Raw genomic sequence first — 17,952 nt, 5'->3', positions numbered from 1 at the left:
CTACAAACAAAAAAGCGGAAGCATTGACGGAAAATATAAAATAAAATTGGAAACTTGCGAGACTCGAGATTATCCGGAAAGTAGACGTCAAAAGAGATGGGAAAAGAGGTATCCGCTGTCAGACTGTATTTCTCTTTCCCTTTTCTTCCATTTCATCTCTGTCGTCCCCTCTTTTTTCGTCTATTGGTCGTCGAGGACGTGGACGTACTTCTTCTCCTCTCTCTTCTCGCGCTCCGTCATGGGAGGCAAGTCGTAGTACGAAGAGCTGCGGTATCCTTGCTGTACGGGTTGACAAGAAACAAAATCAGTAAATGCGGATTTGATAGAAGATAAGAGAAGAGAGAACTTACCAGGTAGTGGTAGGTGTAGTTTGCAATGTCGACGGGCTCAATCTCCAAGTCCTTGAAAGTCTTTGCAGAAGGGTCAATGACCTGATCCAAAAACTCGCGCACAATCTCGTCTCTGCTGCCGACGGGCCACCACAGGAGCTTGTTCAACACGGCTGTGAGGGGGCCCATGATCTGGGGAGGGATGTTGACGTGTCTCCTCGTCTTGAGGATTTCCTTGTCAACCATCTCCTTGAGCTCGGCCATCTGGTACTGCTTGGGGCCGTAGAGCTCGTAAGTCTCGCCGGCGGTGGAGTCGTCGTAGAGCATCTTCTCGAGCGCCATGCCGACGTCGATGACGTGGACGGGGTTGAAGCGCTCCTGCATGTGGTTCGAGGTGATGACGTTGGCGACGTTGGCGATGCGATGGAGCAGACGGTCCTCGTATCCGAACATGGGTGCGGGTCGCACGATGGTGGTCTCCGGGTAGACATCGCGGGCGATCTGCTCGCCGCGGGCCTTGGTGCGGTAGAACTCGGAGGGCGAGTTCAGAGAGGCCGAGTGGGAGGAAACGTGGACGAAGCGGTCGACATCGTACTTGGCGACGGCGTTCGCAATGCGGTGCGTTCCCTCGACGTGCACATCCTCGAGATCGAAGTTCTTGGTGGAATAGTCGCGCCCAATCAAATTGTAGACAATGTCAGAGTGGCGCACGGACTCTTCGATGGATTGGGTGTTTCGGAGGTCGTATTCCTGGGAACAGTGAGAAGTAGGCAGATGATAAGACGTGAAAGGAGTCTTACCATGAAGACGACACGGCCGAGGTCACCAGAGACCTTGAGGTGACGCTTGGCCATTTCCTCTCGGAAGGGCACGACGACGGTGCATCCTGCTCTAGCTGTATTTCCGATCAACACCCATCCCAGCCTTTGCTTTTGGTGACTTGTTCATACCGAGTCTGTTGACAATGTAGCGACCGAGGAAGCCAGTCGCACCGAAGACGGTTGCCGTGTGTCCTTGACGGAGAGGTCAGCGAGGTGTGTTTGAAGGACAGAAGGAGCTGTCTGCAGCGAGCGGGCGCGAACCTCCAAGAGATGATCTGCGGGAGAATCAGTCAATCGGCCTGTCAATAGAAGACAGAAGACAAGAGCAACACACCTTCCACCAGCGATTCGGATAATGGGCTTGCCGGTCCTGGTAATGGCAATGTCCTGAAGGTTCCTCTGGTAGACGCGGGAGATGGATCTGGGAGCCAGGCTGGCCAATGAAGCGCCAGGCCGGCATAATTGCCTGTGAAGAGCCATCTGTGTACCGATCTGGCTCATCGTGGGCGATGGGTGGGGGAAGTGTGGATTTGGAAGTATATAGAAGTGAATATCAGATATGGACAGCAGTAGCAGCGCAGCACAGCACAGTACAGGCAAGTACGTACGGGCGCATCAATCACCTCTGTACGCGCTTTGATTGGACGAGAGACAGCCGAGCACGAGCCACTGGCCCTTCTTGTACTGCAGGAATAGACGCCTCACAGAGCCCCAGGCATCCATGAGCAAGCTTGCATAAATCGAGGACTTATACTTACATACGGCAATGCAAGGTACTGTACCTTCCTTCGGTGTGCCTGACCTCATTGTTCGTGTTCCTTCCATACCTAAACCTAGGTACTATACCTTCCAGCTGTAGCCAGCATCGCAACTCAGCATCTGCGCCATCTCGTCTTTGCCTCTCTTCGCACTCATCGGTCATCTTCCTGTCCATCACAGCAGAGTAGTCAAGACACGCGGGAAACACCTGGCGGCTTCAGTCGTCGAGCTCTCTCTTTCCTTCCCTTACAGTCACATCTTCCGCCATGGACATCGACACAATCCCCGATCTGCTGTCCGAGCAGCGCGAAAAGGCCCCCGAGGATGCCCAGCACTACTTCCTCACTTTCGAGGACTACTGGGAGCGCAAGCTGTGGCACGAGTTGACTGACGTGCTCGTCGAATACTTCCAACAGGACCAGAGCGCCTCGCAGAGGTTACCTCTGTTCAATACCTTCATCAAGAGCTTCGCCGACAAGATCAACCAGCTCAAGCTCGTCACTCTCGGTCTCAGCGCCGCCTCTCAGTGCGAAGGTACTGCTTCTTCTGTTCTCTGTTGTCGCTTTCGTGTCTGACTTGCATCTCAATTAGACGAAACCAGCCGTCTCCAATTCCTCACATCCCTCGCCACCAGAGTCGACAAGCCCTCGTCGCAAGACGCCTTTGTCTATGCGAATACAGCCGTCGCCGCAGTTCACCTCCGTCTGGGCAACAACGAAGACTCACGGAAGCGTCTCGACAATTGCGAGTCCATCCTCGACACCTTTGACTCTGTCGACTCCATCGTCCACGCTTCCTTCTACCGCGTAAACGCAGACTACCACCAGGCCAAGCATGACTTTGCCCCCTACTACCGCACAACCCTGCTTTACCTCGCCTGCATCGACCTGCCCTCTCTACCTGTGCCGGAGCGCCAACGTCTGGCTTACGATCTCTCTGTCGCCGCTCTGGTGTCAGAGTCTATCTACAACTTCGGAGAGCTCCTGCTACATCCCATCCTCGACTCTCTCACCGACACGCCTCACGCATGGCTGCGTGACCTGCTGGCCGCCTTCAACCGTGGTGACCTGCGCGCATACGATGTCCTCGCCGCCCACATAGGCAAGAACAATCTGCTAAAGGAGCACCAGACCTTCCTTTACCAGAAAATCAGCCTATCCGCCCTGACAGAGACCGTCTTCCGTCGCCCTCCACACGACCGCGCCATGACTTTCTCTGCAATTGCCAGCGAGACCAACGTCCAACCCGACGAGATCGAGCACCTGATCATGAAGGCTCTCAGTCTCGGCTTGGTCAGAGGCACCATCGACCAAGTCGCCGAGGTCGCCAGGATAACCTGGGTCCAGCCCAAGGTTTTGGACAAGGCTCAGATCGAGGGAATGAGGAACAGACTAAGAGAGTGGGACGATGGCGTGAACAAGCTTGGAAACTGGATCGAGGGTGTGGGCAAGGAGGTGTGGGCAGCTTAGACTTCTCTGCCACCCAGTTGCAATCGCAAAGCATAATGGAAAAATGCAAAAGGGCGCTCTAGGGCCATACGAGCCATGTTCCGTCCAGTCTAAGCAATCTATGCTGCACCACTGCAGCAGCAGTCGAGCCGTGGACTCAAAGAAGTACCACACAGTCCAGATCCCTCCAGTGTCCTGTCGTATAAGTCACATGGGGCCTACGGACCTATCAATTATCGATCCACATTTCGCTGTAGAACCACCAATTGCCGCCCTCTTGCCTTGCTGCCCCACGTGAACTCGAAAACAACATGCCCCTTTTTTCCTGCTACAAACAACTCAAACTATGAAGTGACCATGCTCTAGCTGATCATTCTCATCGTCAACTCGACACTGTAGGATCACATATGATGTCAGCAAACCCACTCTCTTTTGCCACCAAGAACCAGAAAACTCCCCAGCAAAACAGCACTGCAAAAAGAAAGGAAAAAGAATACATACGTAGCAAAAGTGCCACCAGAGACCGGCATAGCCCTGAGCAACGTCGGCGCGAGTCCCTTCCAGAAGCCCCTCAATCCCTCCTGCGCAAAAGTCTTCGCAAAGCAATCCCTCATAGACTTATACTTCTGCGCAGCACCAAACCCATCGCTCTGCATCTTACTCTTGATGACATCAAACGGGTACGAACTCAACCACAGGGCCTCGCCAGCAAGGCCGCCGTACAGCGCCACTTTCCACGTCGGGATCTGCGAGCGCGAGACCTCATTGCGCGCCGCGTCGCTGTTCATCATGTATTCGAAACTCGCGAACCACACGCCGTAGGCTTGCGCTTCTCGCAGCCAGGTCACTGCTGTGCCGCGGTAGACGCCTTTGAGGAGCCCTTCGTGCGCGGTCAGCTTGCGCACGCAGTCGAGCGGCCCGGAGTAGAGGCGTTGCGCGCCGTGGGGTTGGGTTTGCAGGCGGATGCGGATGTGCTCGATCGGGCTGGAGAGGAGGGTGTTGGAGATTCCGGCGAATGCGCCTGCCCCGTAGTATTGTGTGTAGCTTAGTGGGCTGCCTTTGTTGGCGGTCTCGAAGTAGCGCTTGGCGTAGTTGAAGCCCGCGAATTGGACGGAGACCTTTTTCTTGTTAGATTACTTCGCTTCCCTATTTTCCTTTTTCTCTGAAGGGCTTAGATGTATATATGGCAATGCCTCGTGATGTAGTCTAGCTTTTTTGTTTCTTGTGGTTTGAACAAAAGAGGGAAAACAGGAGATTGCAAACAAGGCGGATCCGGAGCTACTTGACCATCTTTCCACCAAGAGCATCACGAGAGAAAAGACATTGTGTGTTTAGAGGAGACGGAAAATGCAGAGACGAAGAAACAAAAGACCTACACAAGCACCAATGCCAATCAACGGCGTGAGCGTTCCCTTGTAAAACGCCGGCGCGCCCTCATTCTTCAGAATCTGCGAGGCAGCATCCAATGCGTTCTTGTACTGTGTCGTGGTCTGGAGCCGGACCTTGACAATGTCTAATGCGTCACATTAATTTCCCCGTATGTCTTCGATCCCTGGAAAGTGGTGTCTTGTCATACCAAAGGGTTGGCCTGTGATTGACAAGGACAAGACTCATGTTAGCGGTTTACTCTAATGTCTTTCAGATAGTGTTGACGATGTTGATTCGCATTCGATCTGCGGGTTCATGCATGCCGAGAAGGAACAGCGAAACCAAACAATAATTCAAAAGTCAATCCCCTTAGGTTGTCATGTTTCTTTTTCTTTTTGTGCTCTTGAATGCAATGAACAACAGGAATATGCAACAAGAAAGAAACAAGCAGGAAAAAGGATTGAACTACAAAAATCAAAGAAAGCGAGCGGATGAATCAACCCAATATACATACCAATCAAGACCTGCGCAACACCTCCAACCGCGCCAGAGAACAAATCCTTTGCCAGACTGCCCTGGGGCTGAACCTCCTCGAGTGCCTCTGCCATCTCTCGTACGCACAGCAAAGACAATTACTTGACAAGAGAATTGAATGGCGCTTGTGATTCTGGCACTCCTCTTCAGAACACTTGGAAAAGGGAGGGAAAGACTGCACGTTGAGTTATGCTTCGGTGTGAGTGGTAGTTAGAGTCCTATCACACAATAATTATCGCTTTTACTTTCTCTTTTGGCCCGCTTACGGCCAGCCAGCCAGCCAGCCAGCCAGCGAACGAACCCCAGGGCTCAGCTGGCGGGCTGGCGTATCTGCCCGTGTGCTTTGCTTGGGCTTTATTACCTTATTACGTGCTTTTGGTGCCAAGACGATCTCGGGGCTTTAAAGTGACTTGTGTGGGAGATCCGTTTTGATTAATTGTCTTCGATGATACAGAGACTTATGGATCGACCATGTCAATTAATGGTAGATAATTGGAATGGCAAGTTGATCCCGATTGCGATGTGTAGTAGTATCATGGGTTTTTTGTGTAGTTTGTTTGTATGCTGTAGGACAATACTATAAGGGGTATACATAATTGTCGTATTTTCGCGCTTCAGCTTCACTATTCTCACGCTGCCTTCCATCGTCGACCACCACCCTTCTGCCACAGCCAGACTGCTTCCGTTGCATAGGCTCGGGCACTGACATGTCTGCCTCCTGCCACCTTGCCTTGGCTTTCCGCCACGCAAATCTCGATGACGCTTTCCCTCTCGACTTCGTGCCAAAGACTGCGCGCAAGCTCTCCCATAGTGTCCTCAGCACCCACAGTGCCCGCGGTCCCGTCTCCAGGGTTACCGAATTCTCCCTTGCCCAGTCGGTACAGTAGTCGTCCAAGTGTCTGAAACGCCATACAACGTTGCGCCGCGACTGTCGATCTCGCTAGAATGGCAAGCTCTGGGATTGTGTATCCGGCTGCGTCTGGCGCATTGCCGTGATGGTGGAGACCCGCTGTCACTGGTATCTCAGCAGCAAGCGATGGAGGAATCAAGGCCCCTGCAAAAGAAAATCGAATGTCTTTGGGATCGAGCGATGTTTGGGTTGCGGAGTAGGTGTTTGTAGGCTTTGATCTCATCCACTCCAGCTTCTCTGGATCTTCAGGCAGCGAAGGAAAGTACTTCTCGTGCAGGTCTTGCAGAAACGTCTCGGACGATGGATCTAGCGACGGTGGTTGCGGGGGCTGGGGAAAATGTATAGTAGAATCCATAGGGAGAGCTTCACTAGCTGCGGCGACGTGGCCTGCAATCTCATTATCTGCTTCTTCCACCTGCGATTCCTCTAATGTCTTTCCACTTGGGTTGTCGTCACTATCTGGTTCCGCAAATTTGACGCTCTTGCGGGCCTTGGGCGGGCTAGCTTTGATCTCCTCAGGCTCAGCCTGTTTCTCTAGTCCGGGAAAGTCGGCATCACTGCCACCTTCTTCGATTTTAGCCCTCTCTATATCTCTGAGCGTCGATCTACCAAGTAGCCGCTGAATCAGCGAAGGGTCGAGGGACTTGAGAAGCTCTGCTCTCTCTTCTTCTATCTCCTCTGGTGACATTTCCTGCATTCTTTGTCTGTTTTCCTCATCTATACGGCGCCTTTCCGAGCTCATAAATTCGTCCTCATTAGATGTACCTGTGGACATCGTCCGGTTTTCGGGTTCGGAGCCACTCCGAGGTAGTGCTGAGGTCGGTGTCTGAGGCGCATCTTCTCTTGCAGCCTGGCTGTCGTCGCCTTGTCGGTTCTTCTTGAATCTTGACGGAACGTTGCGTTTGCGGTGTGCTGGAAAGCCACCAGAGCTATTATTTAATGAAGGCGGCTGTGGTGGAGCTGGCGCTTTTGTCACACGTTCCTGCACATCTCCGATAAAATCAAAAGGACTGACTGGAGCAGGTTTGCTCTCTGGCACAGCACCAACTCCATTCTCAAAGTCGTCGATGTAAAAGTGCTTGCCGCGAAGTGCCATGTCGTGGATGGACGTTCCAAAGGATGCTCGGAGAAGGACAAGGGAATAAATTGAGGCTGCGTTCCAGGGTTCATCAAATGCGGGAGCGTCCGACGCTAAACCTTATCTCCGATGACCAATCGTCCGTGGTACCTCGTCACATTCACTCGGAACACCACTGATGATCGACGGTATAACGAGCGTTGTCGATTCTCGTACACAAGTGCAGGACGACGGTTGATTTGAAAATGTCGAACCCAGAAATCGGGACAGACACCCACGTAGCAATTATCAGCTCAAGTGCCGAACGTATGGTCTCGTAAGTTTTCGACGACAACCTGGTATGCTTATACCCAACATGTCACTGAGCCAAGACTTGCCCTCGAGATCTCGAGGTTCGACAGCATCAGCGAGATGCTCGTTGTATGACTGCTGGGAACAGACATTCGTATACGAAAGGCGGCGTCTGGTGATCAAACAAAGACGGCCTGGAACTCCAGGCACCACACAGTCACATCCACATGTACTGTATATAGGGCGGCCCAAGCAGCCAGCCTTTCGGCGAAACTCCCATATAGCGAAGGGCAATGTACAGTACCCAAACCAAACCAACGGAGCATGACACTACTGCGAAGAACTAGCGTACCTCACGCGCCTAATTTAACTGGCTTTAGCTGTCACGTTTGCCAGATGTTCCGCGCAGCCATCAGCACAGAAGCCCTCCGCTCTCAGTCCATGCTCGCTTTCAAGGAGTGGTCTTCAACACGTCTTTCGTCCATTTCCTCTCCTCTTCTTTCTCTTCATTTCTTTCCTGCCACTTATTACGGGTCTCTGTCATCTCTGGATCGACTACGTTTCCCCTGCTGACCCACTGGCTCCAACTCTCAAGGCTCATTGACCGAGGACTCACTTTCTCCTTCAGTTCAAGAGCATACCATTTCTCCACTGCTCTATCCCTATTCTGTCGGGCCTTTATATACTGCGCAATCATTCGAGAAGTTGCGCGGTGTTGTCGACGTCGTTGGCTTCTTTCATACTAGCAGTGATCGGGGCTTGACCATCTGGGGTTCATCTATTCAATACTTTCCAGACCCCGGCCACGCACCGAGACCAAGAGCCGACATTTTTAACGATAACAGAGAATCATATTCGCATCAGTATTTGATCTCTGAGGAGAGTTCGCACATTGCTTTTGTTACTGTTTCGATTGTAGCAATTGCTATCTTACTCGGCATATTGCATCCGAAATCCAGGCTGCCCTCGCGTTTTGGTTTTTCGGCATGGCGGGTGACGAAGCTCAAAGTTCCTCGCCTGTCTCATCTCCACAATCGATTCCCGACACAATTGAAGTTGCTCCAGCAAAGTCGACGCAGCGGCCGCGCTTTCTGGTTCCTGGAGATGTAGTCAACAACGTCAATGGTTTACTTCCCCAGTCCGCCACGAAAGGTGTTGCAAACAACGCCAAGACTGCAACTACGTCACATGATCAGCCAACACAACAATCAGCACCACCACAACCGACAAAACGACCACGTGCATCCAAGAAGAAAGATGCTGAAGGTAAAGCCGATGAGAAGCCAAAAGAAAAGAAACCTCGCAAGCCGCGGACCGTGGACCCAAATAAACCGACGGCTGCTGCGCGTAAGAAACAGAAGCTCAATGATGTTGGCGCCGCACCAGAGCCAACGCTGTCGCGACAGCCTACTATCAATGAGATGGTGAATAATTTCCAGGCTCCGCTACAGCCTGCTCCTGCAACGCAACAACTGCATCCAGCACAAATTCTCCGTGAGGACTTGTCTGCGCGACCTGCATCAAGTGGACAAAGATATGATCCGATCCGTTCTGCGATGACCGCGGATCCGTACACAGTCGCTCGTCCCCCACAGGTGTCACCTCAGCCTCATAGGGCAAGTGCATCACCTGCGATTGCTAGTCTTATGAACCCCACTTCATCAAACACAATGCAATCGCCAGTGGTGTTGCAATCAATACAAACACCGCTCAAACGTCTTAGTATGAATAGTGTTCCCTCACCAGAGATTCCCACGAAACCTTTTATTCCGTTGGAACCAGAAGCAAAAATACCAGCGCCAATGGCGACGAATAGTCTGCATAAGATTCCACCTTTGAGCGATGGTCCTATGAAGATGGAAGTAGACCCACCTGTGGTCCCGCAAGTGAAGGAGCGAGTGAAGGAGAAGTCAACGGAGCACGAAAAGGAGAAGGAAAGGGAAAAGGAGAGAGAGAAGGAGAAGGAGAAAGAAAACGACAAAGAAAAGGAGAAGGAAAAGCTTGCTAACAAGAGCGCGCCTGCAGCTTCGAAGGCGAAGCGTCCGACTCCACCACCTGCGCGGCCAACCGGCAGTGGACTTTTATCTAACAGTGACCTTTTCGGTGGACCAGCCATGGGCGAGGATGACCGCACGCGCCACGGTGTTGACATCGACATTCATATTGCCCTTGACCCGGCCGGAAACAACACTATCAACATTGCGCAAGAAATCATGAAAAAGTACGGACGCAATGCCATCAACCCTAGAGCCGCAGCGCACCGTGAAAGGCTCCTGCAAGTGGCCAACATGGGCGCGAGGCTGGAGAACGGATCGGCCGACGACATGTCCGTGGACCTCAACTCGGATGCTGAGAATGACAGCAATGTGGAGATGGGCGGCATGGACGATGAGAAAAGGGAGGACACTGGCGAAGACGGCAAACCCAAGCGCAGACGCAGGAAGAAGGTGGAAGAGTACGACAAGGACGACGACTTTATCGATGACACAGAGCTCGCGTGGCAGGAAGGGGCCGCTGTGGCGAAAGACGGTTTCTTCGTCTACTCCGGACCACTTATTCCTGTTGGGGAAGAAGCAAAGATCGAAACGTACGTCTTTTTCCTCTCTTCAAGTCTCGGAACCTCGCTAACATGAATGTCACAGGTCTCAACCATCGGGCAGAGGACGAGGCAGAGGTCGTGGTCGAAGCCGCGCCGCCGCAGCCGGAGCAATAGGCGTGACACACGCACAGCTAGCCGCCAAAAACGAGTCTTCCGGAGCAGCAGCAACGTCGGCGTCAGGAGGAGCAGCAGGATCCAGCGGCCGAGGCAGGGGTCGCGGCCGCGGCACAGGAGCCCCCAGGAAGCCACGCATCACTAAAGCCGATCGCGAGCGCATGGACAACGAGAAGATGGAGCGGGAACGGCAGGCGGCAACGATGCAGATTGATGCGAAGCCGCAACTGCTGACGCCGCAGAACGTTTAGATCCTTGTAACCTGGCACGAAGGGATGGTCAAGTGGTAGTTCAGGGCATTGGAATCTTTGATACATGGGCAGGAGGGCGTCACATTGACATTGCAGTATGCATGCATGCATTCATGGGAAAGCAGGCTCTTCTTCCTCCCTTTTTCTCGAGATGTCTTTCAACCTATTTCTTTCTGGTTTTTTTTTCAAATCTCTCATTTGTCAAATGCATAGCGAAGCGGCAATACGAGGAGTTTGGAGGCACTGGACAACTGGGGTTTTTCTTAAAGAGATGTCGCAGTCAATGTCGACGTGTATGACAATAACAACCCACAAAAAAGAAGAAAAGACCCGGTACAGATATACGTACACGTATGCATGTGTATAGGTCATTTCATGGCAAAGAAGGTAGGAGAAAGACAGAGGGGGGGGGGGGGGGTTATCGACACTTTTTTATACCCAATTGTACGTACTTTATCGGTATGTATACATACATGAATGGAATTGGCAAACAGGCGCAAGATTTCCTCTGTTTCTTTGGTTTCCATTTCGCCCCTGCATGCGCCTGGAGAAGCAAAAGGGAGAAATGTTGGCAAGAGACCAAAAGCGTATTGTTACAGAAACCCGACTACTACGAAAAACAAAGTCTAGGCGGGATTTTTTTACTTCTTCAGCTCGGCGTCATAGCTGCTAAGCTCAGCCCTGTCAGCATCGGACAGCTCCTCGCCGTGATCTCTCCTCTTGAGGGCAACCATGCGACGCAGGGCGGCGTCCTCGGCGTTTCTCCTGAGTTCCATGGCGTATCTGTAACTGTGGCCCTCGTAGATGTTCTCGCCTCTGCCGCCATCTTTGGCGTGCAGCGACGCGGCTTCCTCGGTCGTCATGGGCTCGTCCAGCATGTCTGAGACTTGCTCTTCGAGCGCGAAGGCGGTGTCCGGGTCGAGGCGCTGCGAGGCGACGAGCGATGCTTTGGAGTCTTTGTCCCTGATGTTGTGCGCTGCGCGAGAGTTTTGCAATTTGGTTTTTAGCTCCTCGAGGGCGTCGCTCTGGCTGCCGTGCTCGATGGAGAACATCTCGACGGCGGCCTTGCAGCCTGCTTCGCTGAAGTCGGCGAACTTGGCGTATTCGAAGGCGGCGATGAGGTTGATGTCGACGTCGGACTGCAGGTTCGCGTCGTGCTCGAGGTCGGTTGAGGTCGTGAGGTCGCGGTGGGGATCGTGGGATTCGGGGAGGTTGGGGTCGAATGTCACTTCTGACTGGCGGGTCAGACCTGCTTCGGTCGGTTGCTTGAGACGATGCCTCATATCGTATGTGACGATGCCCCTCTTGGCTTCTGCGAGACGTCGTTCCTGGCCCTGTTGGCCGGCGCGTCCGAGGGCACCGGCGATGACTTGGCAGGCGCGGATGCTACGGGAGTGTCAGTGATCAAGGAAAAGGAAAGGAGAGAGTAGACACGGACCTGTCGTCGTTGGCAGGGATCGGGTAGGTGACCCAGGTGGGGTTGGCGTCAGTGTCGATAACTCCGATGGTGGGAATGTTGTTCAGCCCGCACTCGTGCAGCAAGACGTAGTTTTCCATGGGGTTCAGGCAGACGACAAGATCAGGCTTCAGGGCGCTGCCGTCCTCGAGCTGCTCCTCGAACCCAGGGACCTCCTTGTCCAGCTCGTCGACGACTTTGATGCCGCATCGGCCCAGGATCTGGAGGCCGTTGGTGATGGAGCCAGGGATCCAGCGATCGAACAAGTGACAACCACCCGCCATCTCGGCAGCCTTGACGACAGCACGGTCCTGACCCTCTCTTGTGCCGACGAATAGGACCAGACCCCCGCGCTCGGAGACGGCCTTGACGACGGAGCACGCGCGACGCAGGTGGGAGGCGGTGGCATCAAGCGAGATGATGTGGATGCCTTGACGGACACCGAAGATGTAGCGAGCGTTTGCGGGATTCCACAGTGATGTTGCGTGACCTAGATGTGTCTGGGAGGCGAGGAGGAGTTCGAGGGTCATGTCGGCGGGTGAGGGAGGGTTGGAGAGAAGGGTGTGCGGCTGGTAGTGGGGAGCGATGGTCGAGCCGATGCTCTGGGTGAGCTTCTCTGAGCGGGGGAAGTAGAGGTCAGCATTGCTTGCATCAGAGGTGTCTGGAGAAGAGAGAGCGTACTCTGCCGTTGGAACTCGTGGTAGTCTCGAGCGACAGAAGCGTCTGCTTGCACGCCGAGACGCGAGGGCAGGTTGTGCATGGCCTGGGACTTGTCTCCGCCGATTCCTCCCTCGACGAACTGCTGGTCCTCAAAGGCAGCGAGAAGCGAGTCGGCAGTGGTGGTGGAAGTAGTGCTTTCGGTATGGGAGGCGAGCTGCCGCGTCCAGGCGCCCAAGGGAACAGATGGGTTTGTTAATCCTCTCCGGCCTATACCATTGAACACGCAGGGTCAGTGACTTGGCTCTGGTCCTGGTCCGGGAGGTGCTTGGGTGCAGACTCACCATGCCGCAGAGCCGCGGACCGTAGTATCATTGTGTATGGGGCTGGATGTCGCCTTGGTGAATGGGATATACCTTGGCTCGGTGGATTGACAGTGTATTGCTGCTATGTGCTATGGATGCACCATTGAACATTTCCTGCGGCTGAATCTCGGCGATGAGATAGCAATTACTTACAGGTACGGAGCATGTACCTTCGTACCTTCGTATCTTCGTATCAGGGCAGGAAGACTTGCGTCGGCAGTCGGCACCAGGTACTTGTACTTGTACTTGTACTTGTACCTGTACTTGTACTTGTACACTACAAGTCATTGCGGCGCGGGAGGCATTGATGACAAGGAGCATTCCTTCCTGTTCCATCAACTCATATCAGGCTCAAGGAAACAGCGATCCACCTGTTGGGCAAGTCATGGTCGCGACTCCTTTTGTTTCAATCTCTCTGTAACACTCCCTCACCGGCGACTGGTGTTGCCAATCCGCTCATGCCATGCCGCGCGAATCGGTGCCATCGTGCGGCGGCCCGTATCATCAGGAGTGCTCCTCTGTCTCCTTCCCATGTCTGGATTAGCGACGACCAGCTCGCTCATGCTTTCTCCCGCTTCGCTGGCCGCTTTGCCTCGTCTCCGGCATCAAGACGCCATGGCAGTAATGTTCCCGGCCCTCTCGAGGCTCGTAAGAGAGCAGCAAAGAGACGCATGGCTGCTGTCGCCCACCATCCTGCTCCCGCGCCCTATGACTCCGCTTCTCTCTTCCAACCTCGACCTCTAGATTTCTCTTCCTTGTGGAAAGCTCCCTCTTCTCTGTTTGATGCACAAGTGGCGCCCCCGCCCCCTCCACCACAACCACAACCACACCCGCAGCCGGCCTTGTCGCATCCTCGGACCACCTCTGCCGCACAAGAGCCAGTCGACTATGTGGGAGGCCTCGAGCTATGTTCCAGTCTCAATGATATTGCGGCCCTGCACTCGCGTCTCTTTCCTGATGGTCAATTGCCTGTCGAGTTCAGTAGAGTCGCCTTCTCACATTTACTCGACAATGTCTCTTCCATAAATCACGACTCGGTGCGACTTGACCGCCTGCAAGATGTGCTGCACTTCCTGCAACACGAACTCAACCATGACGATGCTGGCAATGCGACGGCATTTTATCAATGGCTCAAGCACAACACGATGGACACGGCAACACTGAATGGCTTCTGTCATGTCCTCTGCGACAAGATCCTGCTATCCAGCATACCTTACCATGAGACGCATGAAATTGTTCACGGTCTTTCTCGCCATCTCTCCACCGCGCTCGATCCGCACAGTCATGTACAGCTTGTTCTGACAGTATACGAACGGATATTGCACGCAATACATGCCAAGCTGCCCTCTTATCCTCGTCCCCAGCGCTACAGAGCTTGCTGGGCCTTGCTGCAAGCCCTTGCTCCACTGCCCCCCAGCAATCGTCTGGCATCTTTGATTACACGCGCTGCTGAACCCTTGCCTTCTGTGGCGCAACCTCACAATGCCGATGCTTTCTCCACATTGGCCCGTTGCTTGTCTCAATGGATGCGCGCCCAGGCCGCGAACGAGTTGGATCTTGACGCGCCCCTCGCTGCCTCAAACCCTGTGCTGCAACTCGTCGACGCTCTCGCTCATGGGCTCGGCGCAGATCGGACCGAGAAAATCATCGTAAACGTAACGTATCGCCTCATGTCGAACAAGACGCCCATCGATCCTTCCTCCATGAAGGCCATGCTCTCCTGGTTGAAGATTCTACGTCAGTGCAGCCTGCTCGAAGGTCAGTCCTGCCACTCGAATGCCTGGGCACAGATTTATGCCATTCTCTCGCGCCGTGTCGCGCCATGTGATCTAGCCGACCATCTTGCGACCCTGTGTCCGATGGACACATCGCGCCTCCTTCTACGTCATTGGATACGCCCCGTCTTGTCCCCCGGAGCCAGAGTCACGACCTTGACCACACCCCGCCATGTCACAGATCTTCAGACTGTCACGTACACGGTATCCAACGACAGTGAGCAGAAGCTACAGCGCTCTACGACACTCGACTCGGCCGCACGATATCCAACGGAGGTCCGTTCCTTGCAGAACGCGCTGGAAGCACGTTTCACCCTCTACAGTCCCACGAGGCCCCCGCTAATTGCGCCATATGTGGACCTTGTCTCTGTCGTGTATCAACATTCCTCGAATAAAAACATGCAGCGACACGCGCTTCACAATGTTGTCGACCTTCTATTGCGTCAGCAGAGCCCTTCACGGCTGCATACATTCACCAGCAGGATCTTGCGCGAATCAGTGCACATTCCGCCAGCCGTTGCATTGTCTCTGATCCATCACATGCTAGACACGAACAACCCCGGCTATGCCTTGCGCATCTTTCAGGCTTGTCCTCATGTCTGGCCTTCGCTTTGCCCGGAGTTAGTGTTTGCGCTGATCGAGAATGGACCTGTCAATACCGTTACCCTTTTCGGCATCTTGAATCGTTCCGAATTTGCCAACTCGATCCCTCTGAGAATGCGCCCTCAGCCTTTCAATAGCTTGTCGCAGCAGCGCATCGAGCTGATCCACAACATGGCATATGCCTTGTCAAATTCTCCCCATATCAGCGCACGTCAAGCTTTCCGAAGCGTGTGCGACTGTATCCGCTACCTCAAGGATCGGCGGGCGCCGCTGTCGAAGCTGGTCTCTCGTGCCTTGGTACAAGCCGGGGTCGTGAGACCACTCCAGGAAGGTTCCTGGGTCAGCACCGTCAAGTTCACTTGGATGTTGGACTTTGTCAGAGAGTACGAGGGCCAGCAAGTGGCCGACGTGCTCGACAAAGTGGCTTACGAGTGGAGGAACAGCAATGCGATGAAGCAGCAGGTCAACGACACTGGACTTGCGCAAACTTTCAGGGAAGACGATGTCGAAGCCGGCAGGTATCGGCAGACTCTCCGCCACGCTTCACTCAAGTGGAAGAGGGAGAGTGGGCATTGGCAGCCATGGCAAGCAGGGAAGAAGACTGCACCACGGGTTGGTGCGAGCGATGAAAGCCGCGGCGGAATCTCGTCGGCCACGCGAGTTGATAAAGTAGCGAATGAGCCCTGCCTCATCCGAGGTGTATACTCTGGCTCAGAAGTGCCTGTTCAGAGCCCCAGAAAGGCGGGCTCGAAAAGCCAGGCAGTGACCGCGGTCGAGGATATCTCTAGCAACGAGTTTGCCCCTATCCAAAAGTATAGAACCCCACATGCCTCGGCAGAAGCTGGAAATCATCAGGTTGTCCCCGTCACGAGGTATATCACCGCGGCGAATGCGAGGTAGCAAAACCGGGCACGAAGGCGACCCCCGACCGATGCGTTGTCCGTTTGGTTTGACGTTCCTCTGCGCTGTCTCCAAACTCAGAATACGACAACGCGGCTTAAATGCTTCTTGGCATAGATGCACAACGCGATGGTCTCGTCTACAGGACGAAAGAAGGAATAGAAAATGACTGAATATCTTTGGCGCTCGTGTATCAGAACGGTCTTCGACAATGACAAAATAGAGATATGCGCCGCTGACCCTATCTAGGGTATCTTGTAAATAAATAGATGAAAAGATAGATAAAGCCAGCACTTTGTAAAACCTAGAACAATAGTGTTTAAACCAAGTCTCTGAATCCAGGCATACATAAAGTGATACTCGTACACAGAGTGAACAGACAGCATCACTAGTACATGTTTCCAACACCACCAGAATACATACATATATGAAATAGACATGGACAGATATACACATACATAGCGTACATACAGCTCTCTACGCGTCCAAGGATCAGTGGGATTAAAGACCAGGTAGACAGACGAACAACAAACTTACAAACATACAGCCTTGATATAAACCACCAACCCACAATCTCAAGTCCGATACTTTTTCTATATATATATATCCTAATACTGACATGCCACGCTGACGTACTACCACTGTATAGAGTGTATATATACACTCTACGAGCCATCGACCTTCTATCGATGCATCAATTTCCTACACAGAACTAAAAATTGGAAATGGAATCGGAAATGTAAAGTAAAGTAAAATGGACATGCATCTCATTTCCTCATCCCCCTTCCCTGTCTCTTCGTTACATGTCAGGAGAAAATACATCAGGACATACTATACTTGATCACATTCATAAGTGGCTCGGGATTTACTCTGCTCTGCTCTGGTCTACGCCAACGACGAACTTGATGGTTATAGATCCGGCTATCTATCTGCAATGTGGACTTCCTTCCCTAGCCTTGTCCTAAGCGCACTGCGCTGATATCCTACTTGACTTCGTAGCGTCGAATCTCGAAATCTATCCGGTGGTGGATGTTCTTCTTTTCATATCACCTTCCTTTCCCTTCCTTTCCCTTCCTTTCCCTTCCTTTCCCTTCCTTTCCCTTCCTTTCCCTTCCTTTCCCTTCCTTTCCCTTCCTTTCCCTTCCTTTCCCTTCCTTTCCCTTCCTTTCCCTTCCTTTCCCTTCCTTTCCTTTTTCGTATCTCTTCGACCCTTCCGCTCCTCCTCCTCCTCCTCCTCCTCCTCCTCCTGTAGAGAGGGAAAAGAAGCAAGTCTCATTATAACTCTAGAACAATGTCGCAGAAAGACAGCCAAAGGAATGCAACGACAGACAAAAGCCTCGGAGGGGGAGACGAGAAACTGGGGTGGTAGACTGTATGAAAGGCTCGTTTCTGAGGTTTCTAGATCAGTAGGGTAAGACACTTCGTAAGGGGGCAGGTAGAGATAAGCAAGCCAGAAATAAGAGCGGAAGAGAAGAGAGAGAAGAGAACAAAAGAGGACGAAGAGTCGTGGTTTCAGAGCCGAAAAGGGAGATTCAAAATTCGATCAGTCGAATTCTATCAATCAACCAATCAATCAATCAATCAATCAATCAGTTCATCAGCTTTGACTCGTCCCAGTAACACAATCCTGCCCTTTTCCCCTGTCCTCCTTCCGTCCATATAACCCATTTTTCCCCTACATGCAAAACTGACGT

The 17,952-nt window shown here is 52.9% G+C and overlaps 6 protein-coding genes across 6 annotated transcripts; 2 read left to right on the top strand and 4 right to left on the bottom strand.

Moving 5' to 3' along the window:
• Nucleotides 1-180: 180 nt before the first annotated feature.
• AAFC00_005942 (uncharacterized protein) lies at nt 181-1,183 on the bottom strand (the record flags this gene model as incomplete). Its single annotated transcript, XM_069348596.1, has 3 exons — nt 181-279; nt 351-1,079; nt 1,130-1,183. 3 exons carry the CDS (start codon nt 1,181-1,183, stop codon nt 181-183), a joined length of 882 nt encoding a protein of 293 aa, XP_069198015.1.
• Nucleotides 1,184-2,175: 992 nt separating this feature from the next.
• AAFC00_005941 (uncharacterized protein) lies at nt 2,176-3,378 on the top strand (the record flags this gene model as incomplete). The annotated part of the gene is made up of 2 exons (XM_069345808.1): nt 2,176-2,443; nt 2,501-3,378. 2 exons carry the CDS (start codon nt 2,176-2,178, stop codon nt 3,376-3,378), a joined length of 1,146 nt encoding a protein of 381 aa, XP_069198014.1.
• Nucleotides 3,379-3,719: 341 nt separating this feature from the next.
• Nucleotides 3,720-5,333, bottom strand: AAFC00_005940 (uncharacterized protein; the record flags this gene model as incomplete). The annotated part of the gene is made up of 4 exons (XM_069345807.1): nt 3,720-3,750; nt 3,859-4,475; nt 4,734-4,870; nt 5,240-5,333. 4 exons carry the CDS (start codon nt 5,331-5,333, stop codon nt 3,720-3,722), a joined length of 879 nt encoding a protein of 292 aa, XP_069198013.1.
• Nucleotides 5,334-5,888: 555 nt separating this feature from the next.
• Nucleotides 5,889-7,265, bottom strand: AAFC00_005939 (uncharacterized protein; the record flags this gene model as incomplete). The annotated part of the gene is made up of 1 exon (XM_069345806.1): nt 5,889-7,265. One exon carries the CDS (start codon nt 7,263-7,265, stop codon nt 5,889-5,891), a length of 1,377 nt encoding a protein of 458 aa, XP_069198012.1.
• A 1,259-nt stretch (nt 7,266-8,524) lies between these two features.
• Nucleotides 8,525-10,502, top strand: AAFC00_005938 (uncharacterized protein; the record flags this gene model as incomplete). Its single annotated transcript, XM_069345805.1, has 2 exons — nt 8,525-10,125; nt 10,181-10,502. The coding sequence occupies 2 exons, from the start codon at nt 8,525-8,527 to the stop codon at nt 10,500-10,502; spliced, it is 1,923 nt and encodes a 640-aa protein (XP_069198011.1).
• A 641-nt stretch (nt 10,503-11,143) lies between these two features.
• AAFC00_005937 (mitochondrial 37S ribosomal protein uS2m) lies at nt 11,144-12,990 on the bottom strand (the record flags this gene model as incomplete). Its single annotated transcript, XM_069345804.1, has 4 exons — nt 11,144-11,888; nt 11,941-12,574; nt 12,640-12,885; nt 12,960-12,990. The coding sequence occupies 4 exons, from the start codon at nt 12,988-12,990 to the stop codon at nt 11,144-11,146; spliced, it is 1,656 nt and encodes a 551-aa protein (XP_069198010.1).
• Between the last annotated feature and the right edge of the window lie 4,962 nt (nt 12,991-17,952).

The sequence above is a fragment of the Neodothiora populina genome (genome assembly GCF_041146345.1).
Source record: "Neodothiora populina strain CPC 39397 chromosome Unknown canker_contig_6, whole genome shotgun sequence".
Taxonomy (NCBI): domain Eukaryota; kingdom Fungi; phylum Ascomycota; class Dothideomycetes; order Dothideales; family Dothioraceae; genus Neodothiora; species Neodothiora populina.
Note: the sequence above shows the minus strand (reverse complement) of the source record. Positions and strands in the feature narration are given on the sequence as shown.